Here is a 19,047-nt window from a genome sequence, read left to right as displayed (position 1 = left end):
TGATGCGTGCTTATTGTAAAAACACAAATGATGCCAAGGGTGACAGTGAACAACAAAAGAATCTGCTGAGAGAGTTGAAATGGTTGCCTCCGCGGAGGGGCAGATGGGAGACCCTGACGGGGAGCTGTGTTCTTCATGCACGCCTGTAAAACCACCTGATTGGACTCTTAACACTGCATGCATGAGTAACCTTGATTCTGAGGAAATTAAAACAAATAAATAATGGGCAGTTCTTTCGAGTCCTGGAGGCGCCTGATCTTGGTGTGGAAAGAGCATCAAACTGTAGTCAGAAGACCTAACTTCTGATTTTAGGGCTGTTGATATCTGGGTCAAGGCCTTGCTGGGCCTGTTTGCCTAGGAAAAGTAGAAAGATTTGACCAGGTCAAAAGGTTCCAGACCTGGCTGCTATCCATAAGAATCCTTGGGGTGTTTCTTCAGGAGTCCCAGGCCCCATCCCCGAAGCCCAGCTTGACAGCCCAGGAATCTGTTTTGTTTATGTAAGAAGATCTCCGGCTGGGTGTGGTGGCTCATGTCTGTAATCCCAGCACTCTGAGAGGCCGAGGTTGGGGGGAACACCTGAGGTCAGGAGTTCAAGACCAGTCTGACCAACATGAGAAACCCTATCTCTACCAAAAATACAAAGTTAGCCAGCATGGTGGTGCATGCCTGTAATCCCAGCTACTTGGGAGGCTGAGGCAGGAGAATCATTTGACCCCAGGGAGGTGGAGGTTGCAGTAAGCCAAGATCATGCCACTGCACTCCAGCCTGGGCAACAAAAGCAAAACTCTGTCTAAAAAAAAAAAAAAAAAAACAAGATCTCTGAGGATTATTTATTATATAACAGGCCTATGGCCAGTGTGTGTGACTTTCAGCCAGTCTGAGTCCCCTTCTGCTCTGACAATCTGTGATCCTATGCCAGCCTTCCCTCATTTGGGGGTGGGGAGGGTGCCACAGAGTTGCTTCTAGTCACCCAAGGCCTATCCTTTAGAAGTCCCCAAGGAGCAAGGGGACCAATTGCTGGAGCAGCCCATAATTCAGGCAAGCAGAGGTTAGGGGCCGAGACCCTGGTGCCCTTCCCAGCCGGGCCTGTGCAAAGACCTGCAACAATCACCACGGAATCAAAACATCTCACCTCTTCTACCCTGAAAACGTCTGGATCTGGAACAGAGGCCCGCAAAAAATGAACAACTTCCACATTTCTCAGGGCTTCAACCCCAGACACCTCATCTGAACAGGTAACGGGGACTTCTGAGGCCTGCACGCAACAAGTTTGGAACTAGAACCAGGTCTCCTGAGGCCCAAGAGCCCCTCGGTGCTTTCCACTAAGTCTCCATCCCTGCCAGCTTGAAATCACAATAAAAACATTCTTTGCACTGTCTTGAATAACTTGCAGGCCGTGCAAAACTATTAGAGAAAATGGGCAAGAGGTTGTAAAGTTGGACATATGTCTTGCCAAATATAAAACTATACTGGAAAGGGACAGTAAAATTAAAGTTCAATTTCTAAGAAGCAATGTTAGGTCCGAAGCTATTTATGTTCTGATTAAGGTGAACTGGCCTTGGTCCACCACTTTCCTAAGTCCCCTGGATTAGTCCCCTGCACCTCTGGGAGCAGGTCAGCCCACCAGTTGACAGGCCCATTATTCCTTTCCTTCTCCCACATGCCCAGAACCTGTCCATCCCTGGCAAACTATGGCTTGATTTAAAATGTGACATCTGGCCAGGTGCAGTGGCTCACACCTGTAATCCCAGAACTTTGGGAGGCCGAGACAGGCGGATCACTTGAGACCAGGAGTTTAAGACCAGCCTGGCCAACATGGCAAAACCCCAACTCTACTAAAAATAGAAAAATTGATCAGGTATGGTGGTGGACGCCTGTAATCCAAGCTATCTGGGAGGCTGAGATGGGAGGATCACTTGAATCCAGGAGGCAAAGGTTGTAGTGAGCTAAAATTGTTCCACTGCATTCCAGCCTAGGCAACAGAGCAAGACCCTATCCATTAAAAAAAAAATTGGGGAGGCCAAGGCAAGTGGGTCACCTGAGGTCAGGAGTTTGAGACCAGTCTGGCCAACATGGTGAAACCCCTTCTCTACTAAAAATAAAAAATAATTAGCTGGGTGAGGTGGTGGGGGCCTCTTATCCCAGCTACTTGGAAGGCTGAGGCAGGAGAATTGCCTGAACCCAGGAGGCAGAGGTTGCAGTGAGCGGAGATCACGCCATTGCACCCCATCTTGGGTGACAGAGTGAGACCCTGTCTCAAAAACAAAAACAAAAAAAGCCAGGTGTGGTAGCGTGTGCATGTAGTCCCAGCTACTTGGAAGACTGAAGTGGGAGGATCACCCGAGCCTGGAAGGTTAAGGCTGCAGTGTGCCGAGATCACGCCACCACATACTCCAGCCTGGGCTGTAACAGTGTGAGATCCCATCTCAAAAAAACAAAACAAAACAAAAACGGCCAGGCACAGTGGCTCATGCCTGTAATTCCAGCATGAGCTTGGGAGGCCGAGGTGGGCGGATCACGAGGTCAAGAGATCGAGACCATCCTGGCCAACATGGTGAAACCCTGTCTCTACTAAAATTACAAAAATTAGCTGGGTGTGGTGGCATGTAGTCCCAGCTACTCAGGAGATTGAGGCAGAAGAATCGCTTGAAATCAGGAGGTGGAGGCTGCAGTGAGCCAAGATTTCGCCATTGTACTCCAGCCTGGTGACAGAGCAAGACTCCATCTCAAAAAAAAAAATTTAGACATTAGAGGTAGGAAGATTGTGAGCCCATGAGTGTGAGGTTACAGCAAGCTACGATGGTGCCACAGCACTCCATAGTGGGATTCTGTCTCCAAACAAAAGACATCAGTGGGCAAAGTGTTTATTTAAAATATTTTTTAGGAGGTACAATAGTGTGGCAGTTAGAGGCATGGACTCTAAAGTCAGCTGTGGACTGAAACTGCAGCCTTAGCACTAACCAGCTGTGTGACCTTTTGAACATCACACAGCCTCTCTGTACCTCAGTGTCCTATCCATAAAATACAGATACTGAAACTCTCCAGCTGTGCTGACTGAGCAGGATAGCGCGCAGGAAGATCACGCCACAGTATCTCGTAGCTACTTATTTATACTTTTTTTTTTTGAGATGGAGTCTTGCTCTGTTGCCCAGGCTGGAGTGCAGTGGCACGATCTTGACTCACTGCAACCCCCGCCTCCCAGGTTCAAGTGATTCTCCTGCCTCAGCCTCCTGAGTAGCTGGGATTACAGCGTGCCACCACATCCAGCTAACTTTTTTTGTATGTTTAGTAGAGATGGGTTTTCACCAAGTTGGCCAGGCTAGTCTCAAACTCCTGACCTCATGATCCGCCCATCTCGGCCTCCCAAAGTGCTGGGATTACAGGTGTGAGCCACTGCGCCCAGCCTTTATTTAGACATATTTATACTCTGCCTCATTTCCATCATTGTTACTTTTACTATGATCATCCTCCTCATCACTGTTACAATGAGCTAATCTCCAGCATTTATCATCAAACTCAGAGGCCCTGGGACCACTCTCTGTTTCTCAGGTCAGCAGGGTTAAAGACGGTGGCTGGTGCAGAGGATTCTGGGAGTGCCACCTGGGAGGACAATCCTTATAGTTAATACTAAGGAACAGCAGCAGCTGACACACCCAAGCACGGTCTGGACAAGAGGACCGCAAGAGCGGAGGCCAGGAGGATGGCAGGGTCCCGGTTCCAGGAGCACACCAAGGCCTGGCCCATGTAAGCAGAATGAAGCAAGTCCTGCCCTGGTTCTTGTCTCCCTCCTGTCCCCTTAGGCTTTGTCTCCTCTTCTGGGTTCCCACCATGTTCCGGAGGCCCAGTGGAGCAGCCTTTCGACTCTGACAGGAGCGATGTCTCCTAGCCCAGCAGGCTGAGAGCTCAAGGCCTTTACATGTTCCCTTCCTGCGGAAATGTGCACAGTGCCCTCTGTCTGGCTGACTTTCTGCCCCATTCTTAGAACCCTCATGATTCCACTGGGCCCACCCAGATAATCCAGGATAATCTCCCACCTCAAGATCCTTAATCCCGGCCGGGCGTGGTGGCTCATGCCTGTAATCCCAACACTTTGGGAGGCTGAAGAGAGAGGATCGCTTGCGGTCAGGTGTTCAAGACCAGCCTGGCCAACAGGGTGAAACCCTGTCTCTACTAAAACCACAAAGATTAGCCGGGCATTGTGGGCATGTGCCTGTAATCCCAGCTACTTGTGAGGCCAAGGCGGGAGAATTGCAGAGGTTACAGTGAGCTGAGATCATACCACTGCACTCTAGCCTGGGCGACAGAGTGAGACTGTCAAAAAAAAAAAAACAACTCTTAATCATAGCTGTAAAGTGCAGGTAACAGATTCACAGATTCTAGGAATTAGGATGTGGATGTCTTTGGGGGGCCATTATTCGGCCTACCAGAGAGGCACTGCTTAGGCTGGAATACACGTCTCATGGTGGCATTTCAGGCAATTGTGTTTGAATTAGACAAGCCTGGGCCCCCAGGCAGGCTCCAGCACACACAGCTGCCACCACTCCTCTCTCACCTCTGCTCTCTTGCTTCATCTCGAGTCAACCTTCCACAGCTGAGGACATTCTCCTAGCATGGGAGCAGCGCCAGCTGAGGAGCTGCCAATGCCTCCTCTGGGCCCTGACCCTTCCACTCCGGGGGAAGGGAACACACTTCTCAGGTCACCTTGGCCTCCAAGAATCAACTGAGGTAAGGAGCCCCTTCCCTCTTCTGAGACCCTCCTGCCCTGTCAGCCCCTTCCTTCCACACTCCGTCCCCCACCCGGCCCAGGCTGTCTCTAGCTGCCCTGGCCTCCTGTTTTGTCTGGAGATTAAAGAATTCCTTTGTTGACCTCTGCAGGGAACACTCTTTGCCTTTTAAGAGAGGACTCAGGAGACAAGGGAATGCTTATTTCAGGGTAATGGCTCACAAATGGTGGGGTTTTAGGTGCAGTGCAAGCTGTCCAAGGGAAGGCGTGACCCCCTCAGCGCTCCTCAAATGACCATCCATTCTGTCTCTATGCAAGACTCACCCCGAGAGGAACGTGGGGCTTTAGGAAGCTCAGGGAAGGATCTTTCCTAATGTGGGTTTGGGACGGCTTCCAGAGCCCTTCCCTCAGTACGGCACCTCCCGGGGCGCTCCTCTGCTCACCCTTGGATCCCAAGGGCCACATCTTTAATCCTAGTGGTGCTGGGGTCAAAAAATGCAGAGACAACCAGGATTCTCCCAGGAACACACACTCTGTCACACACACACACATTGACATCGGGGGAGTGAAACCCAGCCTATCAGGAGGAAGTTGACGGTCTGGGTGTCTTCACAGTGGCGACAAAGGTGATTCTGGGCAGGGAAAAAACTGACCGCCTAGCCCTACCCACCTCCTCAGCCCCACGTTGGGCCCTCTGAGGAGAGAAGGTGCTGCCCTGAGTTCCAGGTGCTACAGCCCAGGTGATGAGCCAAAACCCCATCAGAGAGTCTTTCATTTCCTAATTCTGTCACCCCACAAAACTTACTGCACACCAGGCCAGATGGGCCCAGGAGTTGGGGAACGTGGGGTGAAGGATGGGAAATGGCCCCTTCCCTGGAGGGAGGGGTTCCCAGGCCGAGGCTGGCAGGTGAGTTTTCATGGCAGCTGGTTGAGAGCAGGTGAGTGCCTGTGCTGGCAGTGACATAGTGACAACAGAGGGATGGGCAGGCTTTGGCCCCACAAGGGCCTCTAGAGCTTGTGCACAGCCAAGTCCCTCTGTGGAGTTGGGTCCTGGCCAGGCACCCTGCTGGCTCCACACTCAGCCCAGTGGTGGGGCACCCACCCCTACCCCAGCCTCCTACTCTCCTGGTGGGTGGCCCTCCCTCCTGCCCATTCTCCTCCTGAACCTGTCCTTATAAGGCCACCCGCTCGGGAGCCATGCATTCTGTGTCCTCTGGGCAGCTGCCCACACAACGTCATCTGCTGTTTTACTGCTCGAGATTTTTAACCTATGATTTTATTTTTTTTTGTCGTTAAGAAAATGTTTCCAGGTTGAGCAGAGACATTAACTGGGTGCCAGATGAAGGCAGAAGGATGAATGCCAGTGTACTCGGGAGCCAGGGACCCAGGGACCCAGGACAGACAGCCCCAGGGTGTGACTTAGCCACATATCCCAAATACCCCAGCAGCTGAACGATTCCAAGAACTCCAGCAGGCCCTGTGTGGGCCACTTCCCCTTATTCTTTTTTTTTTGAGATGGAGTTTCACTCTGTCGCCAGGCTGGAGTGCAGTGGTGCAATCTTGATTCACTGCAACCTCCGCCTCCCAGGTTCAAGCAATTCCGCTGCCTCAGCCTCCTGAGTAGCTGGGACTACAGGTGCGCACCACCACACCTAATTGTTTTTATTTTAGTAGAGATGGGGTTTCACCATGTTGGCCAGGATGGTCTCGATCTCCTGACTTTTTTTTTTAAATATATTTTTTTTATTTTTTATCTTTATCTTTTTTTTTTTAAGAAATGAAAATTAGAGGCAGGGTCTCACTATGTTGCCCAGGCTGGAGTGCAGTGGCTAGTCACAGGCACAATCCCACTACTGATCAGCACGGGAGTTTTGACCTGCTCCATATCCGACCTGGGCTGGTTCACCCCTCCTTAGGCAACTGGTGGTCCCCCGCTCCCAGGAGGTCACCATACTGACGCCGAACTTAGTGCGGACACCCGATCGGTATAGCACACTACAGCCCAGAACTCCTGGGCTCAAGTGATCCTCCCACCTCAGCCTCCTGAGTAGCTGGGACTACAGGCACACGCCACCACGCCCGGCGATCTCCTGACTTCTTGATCTGCCCACCTCAGCCTCCCAAAGTGCTGTGATTACAGGCGTGAGCCTGGCCTCATTTCCCCTTATTGTTAAGTGACACCCAGTGTAGTTGGGAGAGTTGACCCTCCCCCAGTTGTAGACCATTTTCTTGTGTTGCTAGTCAGAGCACCCTGTGGTCCTCTATCCAGGGACTAGGCACATGGTGCCCACACAGGGCCAGTCCAATGCCAGGCTGGCGCGCTGGGATCTTGAGTACACATGTTCTGCAGTGGCCTCACCGGGACCGTGAGCAACTCCTGATGCTGTGGACTGTCCATTCCCAGCCAGGTGCTCTGGCCTTCCCAGGGAGCGCTCAGCTCCCCAAAGTCCTTCCAGTAAGATCCTGTTCTCCTGAACTTAGCCAAAGGTTTCCCTTGCTGACAACCCAAGCACCCTGCTGGGTGCAAGAGAACATGAGTAAAGGCGGCGGCCAAGTGGGGTGGAGAGTGTGTCCTGTCTCCCTGCCAACCCAGAGGGAGGTCTGTGAAGCTGGATGAGGGAAGCCTGGACTGAGGGTGCCACTAGGAGGGATGGTAACTCCATCAGGGAACTCACCTTGTGGTCCCAACTGCTGAGGGGCTGGCTGCCTCCTTCCTTCTACTGTGAGGCCCTGGGGGCAGGGGCTGAACCTGGCTTGTCTCTCTGCCCTGTGCCTGGCACAGCTTTCGGTTAGAGGAGGTGCGCAAGTGCTTGCTGAAGGAAGAATAAGAAAAGGGGCAGTGAGGAAGGGCAGTCCAGGAGTCACGGAGGAGTGGCCCATGCTGAAAGGGAGCTGCCTTCCACAGGGTTGTCCCTGACTGCGGCTGAAAGGCCCGCCAGAACGGATGACTACCAGTGAGGTGATTTCCGGGAAATCCCGTTGCTGTCACATCCCAGGAACGGCAGCAAATGAACTGCGCTGGTGGGAGACACAGCTGTCAGAAGACAGGCCGCCCCCAGCATGCCAGTAATGGGCATGGGATACAGGACCCCCAGGAGGAGGTCTTGTCCCAGCAGTGCCCTCTGCAGCCCCCATGATTCTGTCCCAGCTGGACTGGGGAAGCACAAGAAGAGGGAGCCCTTCTCTCTGGCATCTGAGTAACTAACAAAGGGAAAATGGGCCTTTTGTTGGGCTGCAGGGTCTTGGGGCACGGAATAAGCTTCCAGTTCCACCCCTCTCTTCACAGGGAAGGAAAGTGAGGTCGCCACCCCCATTCTTCAGAACCCAGCCCTCAGAGCCTGGAAGGACTGCCAGGCTGGGACTGAAGAAGGGATCCGGGTGGTTGCTGGGAGGGTCCTGGTGTTGATCTGCACAGGTCCCCTGGTGCCCATGGAAGGGAGTGAGGTTCCAGCTCGTTCATGTCCCCTGTGCTGTGCCCCTCTGGGGACCACACAGCACATTTTGTATGGCAGCAAAGCAAGCAGAGACAAGCATGGTTGCCGTCCTCCAGCAGGCCAAGCAGCATGGCCACACTTGGTGGAGTAGGCTGAGCTCTGAGGAGAGCGGTGGGTGCTGCTGGACAAGGAAGCCACCTCCCTGTCCCTGTGATGAGGAGCTTTGCTTTGTCACACCAACCCCAGAATTGGTGGGGACAGGTGGCCCATGAGACCAGCTAGAGGTGATCCAGGGCTGTTTTGGGGGTTCAAGGTAGGAGACTAAACCTAAGAGAAGCATCATTAGCTCCCCATCAGTGCAGGGACTTAGTTACAGGGCTGGGGCCTGTGGGTCACAGGGATGCCACCTTCTCAGCATCTGGATCTTCAGTCAGACCCAGCACTAGCGAGGCCGCCTGCACAGGCCAGGTGAGAAGACTCACTTGCCTGCCCCTCTACCCAGCACCCTCCTCCCTCCACCGGAGGGGGCACCAGCCCTAGGGTTATATTCTGGAGACAATGCCCTAATCAGGAGGAATGATGGGAAATGCTTTCAAGGCCAAAACTCCTCTCTGGGGCTCCCAACTATACCAAGCAGTCATTAATCGGCTTCTCCATCTGAAGTCAGACTGACTGCTATTGCCAAGATACGCCACTGCCCATGCCTGAGGGCAGGGAGGTTTCTGGTTCATGGACACTTCCTGAGGGCCAGGCCCTGCTCTGCACCCTGTCTGTGCTCTCTCATCTACCATCACAATAGCCCTTTCAGTATAGGTTCTGCTGTCCTCACTGACAGATGCCCACCTGAGGCTCAGAGAAGTTAAGCAACTGCTCAGGATCACACAGGCAGAAAGTATTAGAACTGGATTGGAATCCAGAACGTCTGAGCTGCAGCTGGAGCCTCCGTGCCGCTACACTGGCTCCCTCCACAATGAGCCCGCACACATGTTCACCCACCGGACCCCCAGCAAATGTATGCACCAGACACATTTCAACCACGGCTACAAACTGGGGCTCAGAAAGGTGATGCGACCAGCCCCACGTCACCCAGCAAACAGGTGGCAGGGCTGGGCCTGGAGCAAGGATCCCCAGGGCTCCCTCTATGTACCTGGCAGGACCTCTTGGATAAATCTGGTAATGGTCTGGTCCAGCCAAGATGGTGGAGAGGCAGGCCCTGCCTAGAAGCTGGGCTGCAGGCCTACCTGGCCCCTCATTTGGGAGCTGGTGACAGAAGCTATGCACCCTGGAGCTTCATGCATCTGAATTCTGTTTCTATTCCCAGCCACTCTGCAGAAAGCTTCTAAAGGTCAGGTTTTTCCCCCCAGATTCAACTGGCTTGGGAGGCAAGGCCCTGACTTCCAGTCATGGAGGCACCGCCTCTGCCCGTAAGACGTTCCTCTGGTTCCCATAACTGTGTGATCAGATCTCGGCACTTAGATGGGCATTTTCCAGTATACTGTGCCCCAGCCAAGCCACTCAGTGACACAGCCCAGAGAGTTGAGGGTCAGAGGGGACAGGGCATGTGTCCAGCAGGGTCTTGGCAGGAAAGAGATGGCACACTCAAAAATCAGGTCACTAGAGGAGGATCGAGGGCCCCTAAGGGATGGCACAAGGCTAGTGAGCTCAGGGCTTCGCCACTCCTGGGCCTGGGCAGGAGGGAAGCGGGCAGCTACCTCAGCCTGGAGACTGAGAAGGCAGTAAGGAAAGGACCACCTGACAGTGGCAGGGACTTGAGTCAGTGAAGGAAAAAGGTCAGTGCAAGAGCACCCCGCAGGGAGGGAGCCAGGAATGAAGTTCCCCCTCCATGGCCCTCCCGCTTCCCACCTTCTGCTGCTGCTCTGTATTGGAAGCCAGTCAAGGGAGCCCAGTGATATCACCCAGACAGGACCACCTCTTGGGGTGCAGAGCAGGAGGAGACAGGAGCTGATCTGGAGGGACGAGCAGGAGCCATCAACCCCGGGATGGACGATGGGCTTGCTCTCTGAATACAAAAAGCAGCTCTGTCCATCACACTCACTGCCTCAAAAACTTGCCGTGGCCTCCCACTTCCTACAGAATAAAGCTCAAGATCTCCAGCCTGGCAGTCAAAGCTCTTCACACTCAGACTCAGCCTGCTTCTCAGGCCCCACTACAGGTACTTCACATCTTCTGCACAAGAGACTCTAACAGTCTTTCATCATCATCTCCATTTGCCCAGCAGCACATAGGTGGCAAGTGATGGAGCTGGAATATGGGCCCAGGTCCCCTGGATACCATCCTACCATGTCAGAAGCGATACAGCACAGACAGCTGGAACACGGTCCCTTCACCAAACCTGCGCTTTCCCCACGGTAAGGATGTCATAACGTGTGGAGGGGGAAGTGTGAAGAGAAGGCCGGGAAGGAGCTGGGAAGGTGAGGATTGCATATGCTGGTCTAGAAGCTCTTATTTCACCCTCAGGACCACCCTCCTGGAATTATCATCTCTGGTTAGAGTTGAGACACCTTCATTCTTTCATTTCAGCATCTTTAAGGGATTTATCCATGGTCAAATATGAGTCACTGCCAGAGCCAGGGTTTGACTGCAAAATCAGCTAGCAGCCAGGCAGCACTGTCCCTCTGCACGGTGGCACCTACAGTCCTTGGTCCCTCGTTTCCACCGCGGCCTAGTGTTAGCTCTCTCTGAGCACCTGAAATTCTCTTTGCTAATCAGGCGTATCTAAGACCCCAGTTAGAATGAAAATACGTTACCTGGAAAGAACGGCATGCTGATCCAGTGGTTTCTGACCTCCTAGAGAGTTGGCAAAATTGTGTGTGTGTGTGTGTGTGTGTGCACGTACATGCATGAGTGTGTGATCTGAAGGGCGCAGGTGCCCAAATACCATTAGAGATTAACTCCTTTATCTATATCCACTGAATCTGAGTGTTGAATGCGGTGTGTGTGTAGAGGAACTTTCCTAGAAAAAAATGAGGACAGAAGCCTGCTATCAGGGAGGGCAGCCAGATGATGGTTCACCATGGGGAAGCTCCCTCATGAGTGCCCTGGAAGGCAGCACAGGAAATAGCCTGTTCGGATTGGGAGGAGGATTCTAGAGAAGTAGGCTCTAGCTTGGGTGGTCCACTTGCATTGCTGTGTCTACAGGAAAGTTGCTTGCCCCCAACCCACAACCTTGTTTTCCTTCCCTGTGAAGAGAGGGGTGGAACTAGAGGCTTATTCCGTGCTCCAAGACCCTGCAGCCCAACAAAAGGCCCATTTTCCCTTTGTTAGTTACTCAGATGCCAGGGAGAAGGGCTCCCACTTCTTGTGCTTCCCCAGTCCAGCTGGGGCAGAATCATGGGGACTGCAGAGGGCACTGCTGGGACAAGACCTCCTCCTGGGGGTCCTGTATCCCATGCCCATTACTAGCATGCTGGGGGCAGCCTGTCTTCTGACAGCTGTGTCTCCCACCAGCGCAGTTCATTTGCTGCCATTCCTGGGATGTGACAGCAACTTGAAGCAAAGCAATTAGGATGAAAAAGAGGCCCAGCTGCTTGGGGCCAAAGGAAAATAAACAGACCAGCCCTGTGTGTATTCCACCGCCAAGAGGAGCCATTCTTCACAGGATGATTAGCATTTCCAATCCCAGCTTCCTCCCTCCCCTTGGAAGAAGGGATGTGACCCATGAGCTCCTGCTGTTCTCAGATCCCACTCTTCCCAGGGTGTACTGCGAACGTGACAGCTTGTCACCTCTACAGAAAAGTCTTCCCCGGCCACCTGCCACAGCCCTGCCAGAAATGATACCCCTGTCCTGTGAAATCTGGGAGTCTTTCTCTGTATCTCTTCTAGGGAGTTTCCTTGACTGACTGATCGATTCATTCATTCTTTCAACTGACATCCATTGAGTATCATTCATTCATTCAACAAATATTTCTTAAGTCCCTACTATATAAATCATCTCTTAAGCTGCCCACTCTGTTCTAGTCATTGTTCTGGGTCCTGATGAGGGAGCAGGGAACAAAACAGAAAAAAACCTCTGCCTTCATGGAGCTCAAATTTGAGTAGGAGGAAACAAACAGCAAACAAGCGAAAAGACAGCATGGAAGGTGACGCTAAGCGCTATGGAGGAAGATAAAACAGGAAAAGGGAGGAGAGCATGTAAGAGAGGGGAGAGGCAGATTTTAGGTAGGAAGGTCAGGAGAGGCCGTGGGATCGAAGTGACATCTAAGCCAAGACCTGCAGGAGGTGGGGTGGCGTAAGTGAGGCTGTGCACAGGCAGAGGGACACCGGCCACAGCCCTGAGCCGGGAGTGTGCCTGGTGCATCTGAAGAGCAACAAGATCAGAGAGGAGTGGAAGGAGATGAAGTCAGGGAGGAAAGAGGGAGGAAGTCTGAAAGGACTGGCTGTCTTTCAGAGGGAGAGCACCATGCTCTGAGTGGCACTGTGTTGCATTAGGATGGCTCTGGCTGCCCCGTGAGCACACTGAAGAGAAGCCTGCAAGGAAGTGGGCCCTGGGTGGAGGATGGGGGGTGGTGGGGGGGCAGCTTCTCTACCTCAGCCAGATAGACAGTGTAAACCAGATAGGATGATTTCAGGGAGAGGAAGGCTTGGGGTGCAGGGTATCTGGAGTCAGGGGCAAGAAGAACGTTTGTGGAAGACCGGAGAGGGCTCCAGAGAGTTGGGCTGCAGGGCTGCCACCAGGCTCAGGAAAATGCTCCCTGCAGCTTTAAGCTGTGTGGGTGGAGACCTCTCTGAAAGGAGGACTTCTCAGAGTAAACCTCTGGGCTGGGACTGAGATTTCAAACCCAGCCTTCTGAGCTCAGTAACTCCAAAGTGTTCTGTAATTTGCCCAGCTGCACCTGGCTTGTGCCCTGACACCTTCATGCAGTATAGTCAAACTGAGGTGCCGGGGAACGAGAGGCTGAGAATCTCAAGTCCTGAGTTCAAGCACCTGCTCTTCCCCTTAACTGGCTGGATGAGCCATTCTGGCTTTCTGCTGGTGTTCTCACCTGCATCCCAGGCATGGTCACCATCCCTGCTGAGGGTGGTGGCCAGTGGGGACACATGCGGGCTGTGGGTGGAGCAAAGCCTTAACTGTGCAGACCCTTAGGTAGAGGAGAAGGTGGCCTGGGTTACAAAAGCGTCCCCACACTTCCTAAGACGGAAGGAGACCCTATGGCCCTGGGTTCACAGCCAAGTTCTGCCACTTCCTAAGGAGCCTCTTCTAACCCGTGACCTTTGAGCTTTTTCCCAAACTGCGGGAGCAGGGGTGTTGCCAAACCATCTACCCCTTAAAATTCTTAAAAGCTCAAGTAAGTCAACTGTGGGAAAGCTCCCTGTGAACACTGTGTTGTTATTACGCAGAAAAGGCATCTCAGAAAGGGCTGCCCTGGATGAAGAACAACCGAATGCCAGGAGCCAGCAGGCCGGGGCTGAGCAGCCCGAAGTGCAGACAGTCCCGTGGGCTGAATGAGGGAGACTGTGAGCTGATGGCACATGATGTGGCAAGTCTCAGGCATTTGGCGCTGGTCAGGAGGCAGGAGCAAGGAGGAAAATGCTCTGTACTGTTATGAAAAGTTATCCGTAACTTGAAAGTAAGGCAAAAGGAGGACTATTCCCTTTCAATGTCACCTTGGGACTGGGTTGATCAGAGAGAGTTAATTTTCAAGGGGAATGTACCTTTGCCTTACAGTTTACCACAGAGCCCAGACTTTGTGAAGTTACATGCTAATTTACAGGCACGTGCACAAATACGTATGTGCATGTATGTGAAGATGCAAAGGATATTTGTTCAGCGGAGAACAAAAACAATCATGCTTTTGTTCTGTAAGGCAGACACCAGTTTTCTCTCTAACTTAGCAAACTTATTTCAGTGTGTCTCTTCCAACTAAATATACAAATCTGTCTCTCAAATGCTCTTTTCAATCAGCTTTGCCATTCTTTTTTTTTTTTTGAGACGGAGTTTCGCTCTTGTTACCCAGGCTGGAGTGCAATGGCGCAATCTTGGCTCACTGCAACCTCCGCCTCCTGGGTTCAGGCAATTCTCCTGCCTCAGCCTCCTGAGTAGCTGGGATTACAGGCACGCGCCACCATGGCCAGCTAATTTTTGTATTTTTAGTAGAGATGGGGTTTCACCATGTTGACCAGGATGGTCTCGATCTCTTGACCTCGTGATCCACCTGCCTCAGCCTCCCAAAGTTCTGGGATTACAGGCGTGAGCCACCGTGCCCGGCCTCTTTTTGGTTCTTATAGGTGAATTAAATAAATCTTTAACCTGTGACAAAAATAACACTTTGAGGCCAGATACAGTGTCTCAAGCCTGTAAACCCAGAACTTTTGGAGGCCAAGCAATAGGATTGCTTGAGCCCTGGAGTTCAAGACCAGCCTGGGCAACACAATGAGACCCTACCTCTACAACAAATTTTATAAAAATTAGCTAGCTGTGGTGGTGCGCACCTGTAGTCCAGCTATTCAGGAGGCTAAGGTGGGGAGGATCAAGGCTGGAGGCCAAGGCTGCAGTATTGTACCACTACACTCCAGCCTGAGTGACAGAATGAGACCCAGTATCAAAAAAAAAAAAAAAAAATTACACCTTGATAGAGCCACAAGTGAGGAACTCTGTGGCTATGCTGTCTGGCTTTGGACTAGTGGGTCAGCTTCTGCTACAAGAAGAGGGTGCCCAGGTACTAGGCTCAAGGTAGATCTGGAGGGGAAAGGCGGATGTGAAAGGACCTTGCACATCATTCACAAGTTGCAAAAGTAAGGGTTTATTGTTGAGACTAATCAGACTAGGCTACTCCAGGGCTGGAAGGTCCCAGGCTTCTGAAGACAGCATTCTCCAGGCCTGGGACATAGGCCAAGGGAAGAGGCTGCTAGGGGCAGCCCTGACATGAACCTCCTTGCCCCGGGAGGTGCCATGCCAACACTGCATTCTCCACTTCTGATGAGGCCAAGAATCCCTATGGGCCTCAGGTCCTGGGGGATGGAGACCAATCAGGACCACCCAGAGAAGTCTTCCCAAGGCCACAGAGATGCTGGAGAGGGCCGGGACAGGCAGCTGCCCAGAAGCCAGAGCTGAGGATTTTGAATGAAGGAACAAAAGTACCCATCCAACAACAGAGGTCAGCAATAGGTTCCTAACCAGCGGCCTCTGTAGCCTGGGTTCTTTCAAGACATCCTCATTCTAATCAGGGCAGGAAGTACCGTAGCTCAGTTAACAGGATCTCTGTCCTTACAATCTGCAGATGCAGTTGTGCACACACAATGATGTTACAGCCGGGGGTCCAATGAGCAACGCAGGCAGCTCAGGTCAGGAAAACGAAGAGCCAGGTCAGCCAATGCTGCACAGAGAAGGATGGTATAGCGCCGACAGGGAAACAGGAGACAAGGCATTCCTGCCAGGGGAAGGGCAGAATATGACAGGAAATGAACAAACCTGTAGAATGCGAAGGAGGAGCCGGGCGTGGTGGCTCATGCCTGTAATCCCAGCACTTTAGGAGGTAGAGGCAGGTGGATCACGAGGTCAAGAGATCAAGACCATCCTGGTCAACACGGTGACACCCCATCTCTACTAAATACAAAAAATTAGCTGGGCACGGTGGCGCGTGCCTGTAATCCCAGCTACTCAGGAGGCTGAGGCAGGAGAAATGCCTGAACCCAGGAGGCGGAGGTTGCAGTGAGCCGAGATCGCGCCATTGCACTCCAGCCTGGGTAACAAGAGCGAAACTCCGTCTCAAAAAAAAAAAAAAAAAAAAAAAAAGTGAAGGAGGGGCTACGACTGAGGAGGATGAGGCAGGATTCAGCTCATACCTTGAGTGACCTGAAGTCATGCAGGCTAACAGGGCTAACAGTCCACTGCCCCCATGGTGATGGCCAAATGGAGGTGGGCAAGGGCTTATACCTGGGTGCTCCCCTAAGGTTCCCAATAGGGAACGTGGAGAATCCTCTCTCACCCCTGCAGGGCTCATTCCAAGCTCAGTTCAGTCACTATCTGCTACAAGTTGGCACAGCCTCACCCCCTCTCCAGATGCCCCAAGTACTGCTGCTCTACCAGTGTGGGTGCATTTGCAGAGCCCCTCCCCATCCGCTCCAGCCTTCTCCAACCCTGCTTCTCTTCTGAGCTCTCAGCCTCTATGTATGGGCTGAGCCTCCCCTTTCAGCAGCTGATGGTACCCTGTGCATCTCCTCCACAGAGTTTGCACACTCTCCTCCTTTCTGGAGTTTTCTATTTTTCCTCTTCCTATTTCCCTTTGCCCTGATTTCTTCAGCACTTTCTTATTATATTGTAGGTGGTTTTAAAACTTTTTGCATGTTGCTTTCACCTCTGTGGATCAAGACAAGGGTGTGTAAACCTTTTTGTTGTTTTGTAACTGTTAAGACTTTTTTCTGGGCTACCCTCTAAGCTTCCTGGATCCCTGTGTGGCAACTACAGCTCTCATTAGGCATACACTGCATCACGCATACAGTAGGCGCCTAATTCTTGCCTACTATTGGCAGTTTGATTAGCATCACTTAAGTCACTCCAGGCCACGCTCAATCACTAGTCCATTATATACAAGCCGGGATTATTAGAATCCCAACTCCCCCTACCCTTTTCACTGACATTGTGACCCACCAGCTCTCAGCAGAGCACAAGTAATTTGAGGGCATCGTCGCTGCTCCCTGACCTGCTTAAACATGTCCACACCATCAGAAGGCACCAGACCTGGGAGTCTCAGTAGAAAGAAGGAAGTTGCCAGCTAGTCCTAAGGCCGGCCTCACACACTCAGCCATAGCTTAGGGAGGAGCTGGGGCGTCTTCTGCCTCCTAAAGCCGGCCCAGAGGTCACAGTTCTGGCGTTGTCGAAGCCACAGGCCCAGGAGCGCCGAGAGGCAGCCTTAGGAGAAAGGTCTGCAAGGAGCCTGGCCGTGGGAAGCCGACCTTCTCCCTGAGCAGCCGCCAGGTGCCGCCCTCGATGGCGTAGAGCAGCGTGAACATGCGGTTGACCGTATAGACGGTGTCGCCGCGCACCACGGCCGTGAAGAGCGCTCCCTTGCTGTTGACGAACTGGCCGGGCAGCGACGTCCACTGGCCCGTAGCCAGGTTGAGGCAGTCGATGACACAGTGCAGGAAGTCGTCTGAAGGTCCGTTGCGCACCACGTAGAGGCTGTCGCGGTGTGCCACCATGCAGTGGCCATAGCTCTGTGGATGTCGCAGCTCGGCCACCGGCAGCCACGCGTCAGCCCGCGCCGCGTACTCCACCACAGCGGTGGTGTCAGCCGGCCGCCACAGGCACACAAAGAGGCGGCCACGCGCCTGGGCGCACGGCACGCTAGCGGCCGGCTGCGGCAGGTCGGCCACGAAGCTCCAGCAGCCGGCGGCCGGGTCGTAGCGCTCCACGGAGCTGATGGGGGTCCTCTGGAACTCGCCGCCGATGGCGTAGAGGCAACCGTCGAAGCCAGCCAGCGCCATGTCGTAGCGCGGCTGGTGCGTGCTGGGGAACTCGCGCCACGTGCCGCCATCCGGGTCGTAGCAGAAGCCCAGCTCCACCACCTCCTTGCTGGCGCCGCGCACTCCGCCCACGATATAAAGCTTGTTGCCCAGCGTGGCCACCCCGGCCAGCAACGTGCTGGCCTCCAGGGGCAGCGCGGCCAGCGTGCGCCACGCGTTCTCCTCCTCGTCCAGGTAGCACATCGTGCGCGACGCGTCCTCCAGGAAGCCCGGCGCGGGCGTGTGCGTGCTCACCGCCACGTAACTGCTGGGCCGCAGCTCTGCCACGTAGGCGCGGGCCTCGGGCAGCGCCAGCTCAGCAGCCAACTCACGCTCGCCGTCGCGGATGAAAAGCGCGGCGCTGTGGAACACGTCGCGCAGGCCGAAGGCGGCGGCCGCGTCGCACAGCAAAGCGCAGTTGTCCGACGTGAGGCTGTGCTCCAGGAAGCGCGCCAGCGCCGGCGCCTGCAGGAAGGCGGCGCACTCCACCGCCTGCAGCAGCTCGTCCTCCGCCGCCAGCGCCGGCCGCTCGCCGCGCAGCACCTGCAGCGTGGCACGGAAGCCGCCCGCGCTCAGAACGCCCAGGCGCACCTCGGCCGCGCGTGCCTCCCGCATGCCAGAGCGGAAGAGGCCGCGGAAGAAACCGCAGTGCTCCACCAGCAGGGCGCGGTCGGCCTCGAAGAGCTGGCCGCCCACCCACACCTGCACCGGGGTCTCCGGGCCCCGTAGCATGGCTAGCAGGAGGGGCGGAGGCCGCCGCTGGGGCCTTGGGTTCGCCGGCCACCGACTCTGGGGCTCCCCCAGCGAAAAACTTCCCTGGGGGCTATAAATATCTCTCCCTGGCTAAAGATAGTACAGCTCATGTGATGTAGTGGCCCACAGGCTGTATGGCTGCCGGCCCGGAGGGCATCTGGAGACCTGTGTGGTCACTCATTTCCTTAGAAGAAATGGTAATAATGACCATATACAGGGACCTGAAGCATGGTGGCGCACTGAGGGCTGCTACGGAGATACCTATTTCACCTGCATCTTTCCAGCTGTGTGGCCTCGTGCGAGTGTCCTAACTCCGTTCCTCATGTTCCAAATGGGGCCAGTAGGCCAGGCAAGGTGGCTCACGTCGGTAATCTCAGCACTTTGGGAGGCTGAGGGGGGTTGGTCACCTGAGCGGTTCATCCTCCTCCGCCATCGCCGGCTGCTCCACCGAGGGAGCTGAACACGTCCAGCACAGCACGGAAGCTGCCCACGCTCAGAACGCCCAGGCCACCTCAGGGGCGTGTGCCTTCCACCTGCCAGAGGGGAAGAAGCAGCAGTGCTCCACCAGCAGGGCGGGTCGGCCTGAAAGAGCTGTCCAGGAGTTGAGGTCAGGAGTTCGAGACCAGCCTGGCCAACATGGGGAAATCTGTCTATATTAAAAATACAAAATATACA

The 19,047-nt window shown here is 53.8% G+C and overlaps 2 protein-coding genes across 2 annotated transcripts in view; one reads left to right on the top strand and one right to left on the bottom strand.

Moving 5' to 3' along the window:
- The first annotated feature begins 4,569 nt into the window (after nucleotides 1-4,569).
- RASL12 (RAS like family 12) overlaps nucleotides 4,570-19,047 on the top strand; it is a 38,850-nt gene continuing 24,372 nt past the window's right edge. The window contains exons 1-2 of the mRNA XM_035258873.3: nucleotides 4,570-4,725; nucleotides 10,397-10,526. Of these exons, the coding sequence (XP_035114764.1) occupies nucleotides 10,427-10,526 (100 nt within the window). The 5' untranslated portion in view covers nucleotides 4,570-4,725; nucleotides 10,397-10,426. The remainder of the gene's footprint in view (nucleotides 4,726-10,396; nucleotides 10,527-19,047) is intronic.
- On the bottom strand, nucleotides 14,901-18,421 carry KBTBD13 (kelch repeat and BTB domain containing 13). The gene has a single exon (XM_017976661.5). The coding sequence runs from the start codon at nucleotides 18,349-18,351 to the stop codon at nucleotides 16,975-16,977; it is 1,377 nt and encodes a 458-aa protein (XP_017832150.3). The 5' UTR covers nucleotides 18,352-18,421; the 3' UTR covers nucleotides 14,901-16,974.

This window comes from Callithrix jacchus, chromosome 8 (assembly GCF_049354715.1).
Source record: "Callithrix jacchus isolate 240 chromosome 8, calJac240_pri, whole genome shotgun sequence".
Classification (NCBI taxonomy): Eukaryota; Metazoa; Chordata; class Mammalia; order Primates; family Cebidae; genus Callithrix; species Callithrix jacchus.
The sequence above is the reverse complement of the archived record's forward strand: the minus strand, read 5'-3'. Positions and strand labels throughout refer to the sequence as shown.

Bases quoted from the DNA above. Each gene is read 5' to 3' on its own strand.
- KBTBD13 (XM_017976661.5), bottom strand. From the start codon at position 18,351: ATGCTACGGGGCCCGGAGACCCCGGTGCAGGTGTGGGTGGGCGGCCAG.